This window comes from Pyxicephalus adspersus, chromosome 4 (genome assembly GCF_032062135.1).
Source record: "Pyxicephalus adspersus chromosome 4, UCB_Pads_2.0, whole genome shotgun sequence".
Lineage (NCBI taxonomy): Eukaryota > Metazoa > Chordata > Amphibia > Anura > Pyxicephalidae > Pyxicephalus > Pyxicephalus adspersus.
The window spans coordinates 41,594,130-41,604,865 of NC_092861.1; the positions used below are offsets into that span (position 1 = coordinate 41,594,130).

The 10,736-nt window shown below is 41.5% G+C and overlaps 1 protein-coding gene across 1 annotated transcript; it reads right to left on the minus strand.

The window, feature by feature from the left end:
* Positions 1-4,145: 4,145 nt before the first annotated feature.
* SERP1 (stress associated endoplasmic reticulum protein 1) lies at positions 4,146-8,148 on the minus strand. Its single transcript, XM_072407942.1, has 3 exons — positions 7,918-8,148; positions 7,763-7,838; positions 4,146-5,475 (listed from the first exon to the last, which is right to left on the minus strand). Exons 1-3 carry the CDS (start codon positions 7,999-8,001, stop codon positions 5,435-5,437), a joined length of 201 nt encoding a protein of 66 aa, XP_072264043.1. The 5' UTR covers positions 8,002-8,148; the 3' UTR covers positions 4,146-5,434.
* Between the last annotated feature and the right edge of the window lie 2,588 nt (positions 8,149-10,736).

Sequence of the window (10,736 nt, forward strand, 5' to 3'; positions counted from 1 at the left end):
CCGACTTACATACACATTCAACTTAAGAACAAACCTACAGTCCCTATCTCGTATGTAACCCGGAGACTACCTGTACTTGTTTTGGCCAGGGAAAAAAAAACTAAAGCCTATTTATAAACAGGATGAATTTTCAATCAGTATATTTTTTAGTTATAAGGAATCAGAGCCCAGAAATGTACCTATTCACTACCCAAATCAATAGTTATACCAAATAAGGATTAAGTGATCTGTCTTGTTTGACAATATACATTCTTTAAAAAAAAAAAAATGATAAAATTTCATATTAAGTTGGTAATATGTTTTAAGGTAGGGAAGCGGTAAAACTTGTTCTCCTTTTGCTGTTTCCTTCTGCTTGTTTCCCATTTGAAGTTGACCTTGCACCTATAAAGTTTACATTTTACCCACCCCTTGCATAACTGCAGCAAAAATAATGAAAAAAGTTAGAATACTCAGTTGTCCCCGGCTACCTCTTGTAGTCTGGTCTTCTTCTTAGTCACCTACGCTTAGTGTTCTTCCAGCAAGATCTGGGGAAATAGATCTCCAATTCATGCTGAAAAGACATCCTTAGCTCTCCAGTGGCTTTGTGTAATTTTCTATGGGTGTTTTTATTTATTTGTTTACTAATGTTCCAGAAAGTTGGAGGTGGCAACATAAATAGCAGGAGATTTCCCTTCACTTCCTGTTCTGGAGTCAGGGAATGAGGCTTCAGTTTCTGTTGGCTTTGAGAAAGCTTTAGGCTGCATACTGAGAGAAACAAATAATGCTTAAAGAAAAACTAAACTCAAAACAGCAAAAAATACACTTACCTTTAATCCCACATGGCAAAAAAAATTTGCCCATCTCACTGCGGATATGTGAGATCGGCAAATTTTTATCTTTGCGCAAAAAAGGCTCCAAAAAGGAATCTCGGGCATGCACAGAAAGAGCGCCCATAAGAGTCCCAGGATGTGTGACGTAGGTATCCCGGGAGACTTTGCGCTGCCATTCATTCACGATCACCTAGGCGGCCGAGAATTAGGAAGCAGTGCTTCACCCTTTTTTTTTTTTTTTTAAAAGGCATTGCACTTAAAATGAAAACAAACAGAATTTTTACTTTTGGGTTGTCTACATTATGTAAAGTGAAAATTCTGAGTTTAGGTATGCTTTACCAATGGAACCAAACATAAAAATTTGAAAATTGTGAGAAGGCTGCTTTTTTTACTGAAGGACAGGCTATGTATCTTACCTACCTTTATATCTTTTATAGAATGAATGCTCAGCTTAGGGTACGATCCCGGCATACCCAGGTGTTGTAAATGAATGAACTCCTGTGCCTATGTGCGGGAGGTACACCAACCTGGCCTGGCCAAGCAAGATTGTCAAAGATCCCGGACCCAGAAAACCACAGGGTTAAAATGTCAGCTCTGGTAAAGACATAAGACAAGGTGGTTCCACTTTCAGGAAGGGGTACGTAGATTCAGTTTTCTGACTTTGCTGATCTGCATACTGTGAGGTTTCAGGTCAGGAGTCACTGAAGCATTCTAATTGGAGAATCAGAATTACAGCCAAGTAAATTTTGTTTCACTGTACACGTATGAAGGATGGTCTAATAGAAACAGGTGTGCCCCTCTCGGGTGAGATTCTGACATGTGTACAGCGGTCAGGATGAATCCATGAAGGATTGATGGGGAATGACCGCTATATAAGTCAAGAGAGGAGAGCACAGCTCACTCATTTTCCCTCCTTCTTGCTCCATAAAACAGAATGGCAATGCTTGTACAGCGCTCATTCATTCATGTGTAATTGTCTCTGGTAACCCTCTTTCATGACAAAAATTGCATGTGTGTACGCAGCCTTACACAGTGGAGACTAGGTCTTAGAGAGCTAATAATAATTTACTCCCTATTAACAACCCTAAATGTTTGAATTTCTGTTCACCTTTATCGGTCAATGGTCATAACTTAAGCCGCATACACGCATGCAATTATAGTCGTTGGAAAGGATCTAGCACTGCACGATGCATGAACAATGCTGTACATATAGCACCGTTCTACTCTATGGAGAGGGGAGGGGGAGAAAGACCGAGCAGCATCCCACTGCGCGGCACTTTCTCTTTGTCCTTGCATTAGGATCATTCGTCGTCCATCGTCCATGGATATGCCAAGATGGTCGTTTGGACAAAGGACGAGGGGCGCTGTGCACACGCCAGATTCTCGGGCGAGAACCATTGGACGTGTGTACTTAGCTTAACACATCAGTGGGGACGAAGACTGCAATAAAAACTTCACAAAGGGTCTAACTAATCAATCCAAAGGGAAAGCGGAATGTCCTTTGCTGGCTAAGACGATTTCTGTCTTTATAGGTGACAATTAGTTACATTTTTATATGTAAGGTTGATATATTGATTAGCAGTAATCCATCTAATTTGTTTTTATTTGATTTCTCAGTCACCTCAATTACATTCCTCACTGAATTGTGTCAGCTCTGTTAAACGTTATGTAAACCCTAACAATGGCAGTCTGCTGTTTAGTCTGTTTAATAAACCATTGTAAGCATTTTGGTATATCTGATAAGTGCAAATGATTGCATGTTTAGGGGCGAGACTGGAATTTATCACATGGACAAGCCTAGAGGTCTGCCCTTGACAAAATAATCCCCCACTAGGTGATACTTCCCCCACCACCTAGATTGTAAGCTCTTCTGGGCAGGGTCCTCTCCTCCTTCTGTGTCACTGTCTGTCATTTGCAAACATTATTTAATGTACAGCACTGCATACTATAAATAAATATATAAATACTGTTTAATAATAATTTTGGAAATCGATACTTTGTTAGGCTGTCAGTATACAGCACCTTACAGAAGGCTAAATTTAGACAGGTGGTGGGAACAGACATTCCCAGGCAACTCCTGGCTGTTGGCACCTTGCCAGCAGCTCCAATTGCTGCTGTGGTTCTAAATGAATCAGTGTTTTGATGTATAGCAGCAGGTCTTTCCCCACAGGGAGCCGCGCGGGTGATATGCTTCATGTAGCATCTCAACTGTAAACACGAATGTTAGAGACCGAAATCAGCCCTGGACCTCACCACCTGTGTGAGCCTAACAGTGTACCTTGTACCCTTTTATCTTTAAGTCTTAACTTAAACATTCACTCTTCATTATATGGTTTCTGCCTTAAGATGTTCTGTTCAGATCAGGTATTGGTTATAATAAATTCCACGTCTTATTTTCTTTATCTAAGTTGGTCATAGACAAGAAAGTCACCAGTAGTGAAGCATGGGCAGTCATGGATATACCTGTGCTTGTTGCACCTCCACAATGTCAGGAACTAATCCTTAGTTTGACTGACTCCCACAGAATCTTGGCAGAGCATCAATTTTACAAACGATCATGTCCAATCTACTTATGTGTTACAGAGCCACAATGAACACGCAAACACCCGTTGCATTGCTAGCCCATGTCAATGTACGTGTGACCATCCACAGTGCCTATTACTTTGAACCCCTATATTGCAGAATGGATAGACTGGGTGCAGATTTTAAAGCGATAAAAAACTAACTTGTAAGGTATTGTAACCCACCACATGTATAGGTGCACTGCATTGGCATTTATTCCTATTGACACCTAAAATGTACATCACACAAGTTTGTGCAATGAACTGTCATTGCTTCCTAATATATCCCCAGAATGACATAAGTAATTATTGCACTCCATATGCCATTCTACTCCCATTATTTTCTCTGATCCTTGCAATGCTCTCTGCAGTATTAACAGATGAGCTATCATCATCATCATAGTATAACATATGTATACATATGATCGGACACCACAAAAGTGCGTATACATATACAGGGTCCAATACAGCAACTTTATCCATAGCTGGATTGTGACAAAAGCCTCAGCCAACGTGGACATTTAGCATTCAAATTGTTTGTACAGCTCTGCATAATATGTTGGCACTATACAAATCCTGTTTAATAATATTTATGCAGAGGAGCAAATGATCAGTCACACGTTGTTCTTCCCAAGTTTCACCAAGCCTCTTAGCCATTTCCAGTGACAGCAAGCCTAGGAAGTGATCAATATACTTCTGGTGAATATGGGGACCTTTATCTTGTTCATATTTTTTAAACTGAGTGATTAAATAACTACTTCTACATACCAGTGAGTGTTTTTTGTCAAGTTTTATTTGTATTTTTAAAAAAATGCAGCAATTGTACACTGCTTTTGCTGCACATCACATTTTGTTACAATACCTTTAGTTATTTGCAGTCTCTGTTCAGACTGTGTTGCTAACCTTCATTTCACTAATACGTGAAAAATAAAAGGTACGTAATAACCAAAAGGTAATCAAGTTGAATGGCAACTGAGTTGTTTTGCATGCAGAAAAAGCAGATATAAACTACAAACAAAGCCAAATATTTCCACAGTTTGAAAGTGTCCTTTTCCCAGAACTTCACCTCCTGGTTAAAGCTGAACTTCAGGAGGAAAGAAAATACTCTTGGAGGAGCTTCTCTCACACTTTAACAGTTAAATGTTCATTTAAGTCTAGGTGCAAACATAACCAGCATTTTATTTACCTTACCCCAACTCCCATCTAACAACAATGGGCCATGACCACTGGGCTTCCTCCCCCTTACAATGCAGGGTAATGGGTTTTGCATTGTGGCAAGAGCAGTGTCTGCAATTGGAGCAACTTCTGGAAGAGGCTGAGCCTGCTGTAAGGAGGAAATTGGGCAAATAAAAACCATGGTACATCCCCACTCCAAGAGAAGTTTTCTTGAATCCTAAAGCACACTCCACCATGCGGATGTATAAGAGGGAGGGGTATATTAAAAGGTGTATTGGCATCAGAAAGTATCTTACTCTTTATAACTTACATAACACTATGCACAAAGCTGCTGCAGCATAGCATTTTGCACTAAACCATCTCCAAAACTACATGACATATTCTAAATGAGGATGACATGTGGTGTATGTTTCCCTGCAGCATGTAGAGAATGATCAAATTACTTAGGAACCAGTCTTCCAGCTTTCAATTTTTTTTAAATTAAAAAGTAACCAATTTATACATTAAAAAGGTAGAATATTTAACACAAATAGCTTTTAACACATGATCTATTCAAACTAAATGTATCTACATTGCATACAAATTAGTTCCACACTGAATTGACAGTTCACTGAAGAAGTAGCTCCACAATAGCACAACTGCCTTTATTGCTCTTTATGCATATGGTGCTCTCTGAAGGCACTGTGGTATGGATTAGAAAACATGGAATGACTTTTGGTGGAATCATCTGGAATGACTTGAATAACAGATTGAAGAGTCGTCATTCTGCAACCGTTATGTGAAATCCGTGGTTTTGTTTTTCCTTGTCCCGATCAACAGAAAAAAAAAAAGTTAAAGAGTTCATGTTATACTTCACAGGAGAACGATAACCATCTGCAAGCAGACTTTTTACATGCCCATCCTGATGCTCTGGATGATCTGGAAGATTGCTGCAGGATAAGAAATAGACTTTGTGAGCTCACAGAAAAAATACAGACACACAAAACCAAAGGCAAAAAGTGAAATTATTGCCAAACTTGTATTACAAATCAGATTGTGTTGTATCAGGAAATATTAAGTAGTATACATGTTAACATATGCTCATCACTTGTTTATTTACAGAATGCACACATGTATGGAGACTGAACATATGGCAATATTATTTTTATATTGGTTTTCAGAGACTCACGCTTACTAAAGGTTTTACTAAGCTTTACAGTAAAGATAACAGAATGTCGATCCAGGGAACATCCCATTGCCTCAGAATCAGGAAGGAATTTTTTCCCCTATTGGAAGAAAAATGTACCAGGTTTTTTTGTCTTCCCCTGGATCAACTATGTTTATAGGGCTTTATATCTGCGATTATCATTACACAGTATTTATATAGCACCAACATATTACACAGCGCTTTACAAAGTCCATAGTCAAGTCACTAGCTGTCCCTCAAAGGGGCTCACAATCTAATAACATTAAAAAAATCCATTTGGGACTTTTAAGGCACCACATATTCAACATTTCTCGTTCCAATTTCCAAGAAAAGAAACATTAAACATATGGTTCCTTAAAAGTCCCAAATGGATTTTTTGAAGTACTAAAGTGGTCATTTTGTATCGGGATGTGGCACATGATGGTAAACCTAAATGTAGGGAACCTCTACAAATAAGTTATAAATGTATAATCTTGTAACACTACAATAGTCATATGTTAATTTCTTTATCTATGCTAATTCCTAATGCAGTCTAATTTTAGTCAATGTAGTCAATTTTGGGGGGAAACCAGTTAATCTAACTGCACGTTTTTGGAATGTGGGAGAAAACCAGAGTACCTGGAGGAAACCAACGCAAACTCATGCTGTCCATATAAGATCTGTTTATTTCCCTAGGGGTTGAACTTGGCATTTTTTCTTCTTTTTAACCTGACTTACTTACTAGAACACCAGAGGGATCACTTGAGTGTTTATAAAGTGCACACTTCTACACGGGACATACCATGCAACACAGAGTGACCCAGCATTGTGCAATATTGACTTTGGAGATTAACACTAACTAGACCGCCAGCGATAGAAATTGTGTTTTACCATATGGTAACACGGCCCAGCATTGTGTAATGTCCAATTTTCTCTTCTCTCTCTTTTAACATGGAGGATCCCCTTGAAATACATTTGAGGTCATCAAGAAGCCCCTGCTATAATTAATAAATCCACAGCTCACAGTACATTAGTGTGGTGGTCAGTGTGAAGAATGTCACACTTATAGTGGATAATAACTGACCTTAGAGGCACCAATTACTCATGGAACCCCTAGCAACCTTTGATGGAACCCTGACTGAGAATCACTGATCTATAGCAACATCAATACAAACAATCTAAAGATGCAACGCTAATATAAAGGATGCTATAAAGATTATAAGATACAGGAGATATCGCAACACTGCACAGACCGCAGCATCTGCCACAGAGAATGATAAACCTGAAGATGTATGAAAGGAGGAGAGGAGGGAAAGTGTTTGGGAGGTCCTGTGGCCAGCAAGGGAAGTCATACGTGTGCAGCACTGGGAGATGAGGTCACGGGAAACATTTCTATACACATGAGGGCATTCCTGACATATGGTGTGTGGATTGTAAGCTCTTCAGGGCAGGGTCCTCTTCTCCTCCTGTGTCATTGTCTGTATCTCTGTCATTTGCAACCTCTATTAAATGAACCTCTCATAATATGTTGGCACTATATAAATCCTGTTTAATAATATTAATGTGGTTGTCATTTTCATGAAAGATTTTGATCACCAGGTATTCTATAATATTACCTCCAGTAAACATATGTGGAGGTGTGCATCCTATCATATTTACCCTTAAGTGTCAGGTCTCAGGGAACAATTTAGGTAATATTGGGATACAGGTCCCACACCCCCTATACATTGGTCTGAGTATCCCACAACACAGACATATATAAAGATCTCTGTGGTGATGCTGACCCATCCAAAGTGCCGCAGAATCACACAGATGATCAGATCTATTGGGATGGTGTATGCTGGCAGTGATGGGTTGTGTATGACATGGCACAGTTGTACACAGAATTCAGGAAGAGGTCAGTCCATAAAATCTGCCATTACCACTATGCAGGGACATGGAGCTGCCCTTGGCTCTATCATGTCAGATACAGGGTGCTGGTATCATCCTGAGGGAATGCTGGTATTTGTGGTGCCTCGGGGAGGTAAAACACACAAAGACAAGTCACTTACCGGAGCCGCAGACCACAAAGATGAAGAGAGCCAATAACCAGGGACCTACCGAAGACTTCTCATCGGTGGCGTTCCTCTGTGGGAGAGAGACAATGTTATTACCCTGAAACGGCACACATAGTGCTGACATAGCGCTCCCGTCACCCTGCACATACCGCGGTTTTCGCCACGTTGCCTCTCTGTGTGATGTTCTTGCTGTGTTTCTCATTTGCCATTCGGATTCTCTGCTTAGCCACCATGGTTGCGGTAAAGTGTATGGATAGCGGGATAGGTGAAGAGCTCCCGGGAGACCGGTCACCTGGCTCGCAGGGTGTGTGAGTAGTAAAAACCGAGTCGCCGAGGTGCCAGCGTAGGCAATTCCACAATCCCCGCCCACAACCGGAACTACGTAATGACTGGGACGTGAGCACGTGATTACACATCGACAAATAGTTCCACCCAAATAGTACTGGGAGCTGTCAGCAGTGAGGAAGAGACCTGAGGGGGCGCTGTGTACAGACAATGCGTGACACGTACTGGGGGCAGGGCCTGCGCTGTGTGTCTGACACCTAGGGGGGCGCTGTTTACATGACATGTAGTGACCCTTGCATCCTGTATGTGCCTTATACCGGGGACACTGCAGTGTGCAATCAGTACAGCGGTTATTAGGCTGTGGATATAAGAAATGATTGTTATATCCACAGCTCACAGTTTATTAGTATGATGGACAGGATAGGAAGAATATCACCTTTACTGATAGCCATAAAGATAACTGGTGTCAGTGACGAAAAAAAATCATACCTTTATTAATTATTAATAAACTATATATATATAGCACCAACAAAATATGAAGCGCTGTACATTAGGGGTAGAAAATGACAGACAGATACAGACAGTGACATAGGAGGAGGAGGAGCCCCAAATCCCTCAATGGCGCTGAACCTTTTGTTTCTGCGCCGTCCTGGAATTCTTCATCCCAGCGCGGAGGAAGCGCCAGTCTTCCTGATATGTCACCCAATCTCACACTGCTGGTAAGAAGAAAAAAAATGAGCTGAATCCCTCACTGCACATTGCTCCTTCTCAGACATGGCAGAAGGAGCAGCCAGGAGCCCCCCAGGATGTGTGACGTAGGCATCCCGGGAGGATCTGCGCTCCTATTCAGTCTGAATTGGGAGAGGCTTTACCTTTCTGTTTTTGTAAAAAGGGGGTTGTCTACCCTTTTTATGTAAATGAAAAATGTTGAGAGACACCACTCAAGGATCCCCTAGCACAGCGGTCGCCAATCAGTGGTCCGTGAGAAAATTTTGGTGGTCCATGGGTCTGGCTGGAGGTCAGGAGAAGAATCCGGCTTGGGGGGACATACCGGCCAGACCTGTGGACCATGTCACACCTTTGCATCGCAGGCCCAGGGTGGTGGGCGGGTTGTGTCTCCTCAGGCTCAGACCTGCGATGGGAGAGTGGATGGGGTCTGGCATCATGATGTCACTATGGGGGAAGTTTCTTCCCTTTGATTGACACACGGCTCCCATGCATGGGTGGTTCAGACCCAATAAATTTAGTGGTCCACCGGTCTGAAAAGGTTGGCAACCACTGTCCCAGCAACCTCTGGAGGAACCCTGAATGAGAATCGCTGGTTTAGCCTGAAGTGACCCTTATGTTGGATTTAACAAAAATGGGGTGACCTTTCATCTACCTATACAGTGTCAATTCAATCAACCATTTCTTATTACTATTGGTCTTCCCATTTATTTTAACATTTGGATTTTTTTTGTGTCACATTAAAGTTGAAAAAAAAGCCATTTCACTCATTAAGTGTAACCCCAGTTGTATTTTCTTACACATTTGCAAATAGTCCTTTCTTGTTATGAATAAAAAGTCCCATGTACCTGCACACATAGGAAACACCAGGTATCCTACACCCACCATATCTGTCTGATGGACTACATGTATCATCAAGCCCCCTCCCACACATCTGTGGGCTTCATCCTTCAGTATTTTGCTTTCCTATCTTACATTCAGTCCAGTGTGCTCATTACCTAGATCAGGTTGCATGCCGGAACACCGACTCCTCCAGCCTAAGACTTGTGTCCTAATTGATAGGAATGCAGCAATGGCCTCACAGCCCAGGGGTTGTATAGCTTGGTCTTGGGATTTACCTTTATCTGGGGAAGAGGGGTGCCCTGGAGCTGTGTCTTGTGGATGCACACGTGGGACATCCTGGTCCTCATTTGGTATGGTAATACCTGGTAATGGCTTCTACACAATGGGGTCTCCTAATTGTGGGAGTTTTCTTGTGCTGGGGCTTGTGGAGTGAAACATTTTCATTCACCAAGCAGTGATATGCTGGGTGCTGACATGTCACCTTACAATATACAGGCACAATTGTGTCAATAAATGAACGATCGTCACACTATGCAGACAACTGCTGCCATCACAGATTCCCTCACTCCCCAAGAAAATTGGCCTTGAAGGACTTCCCTTTCTTTCTCCACTGGGAACTCTTCTGCATTGGAGGTCGCTGCTTCGTAGGGGCTTGCCTGCGGACAAGAAGGTAAAATTTCTGCTAAGAGATTTCTGACCTCCATTCCAGAAGAGTGCCGGTGGAGAAAGAAAGGGCCAGAGTCACTGAGGAGCCCAAAACAACTTCCCTATGTTCTGTATGCTATTACTGCTGGGAGCGTGACCCCACATGGGAAACATGACATGTTTGCACGATTTTTTTGTGACACCTAAAAAACATGCAGAAAACAGAAACAAAATAAGGATCAACAGACAAATTATAGCTTGGGGAAGAAGAAGAAAGAGTTAATTAGTGTAGATAGGGATTTACCAGGAATTATTATTATTAAACAGGGTTTATATACATTACATAGGGAATACGTTCAAGAATTTTCTTTGTTTTTATAACTTGTATGGTGTGTTTATCTGCAGCAGTTTCTGTGGCAGTGATCATTCCCGCAAGAGGTGTTAGTGGCCCAGTATCTGAACACACCCT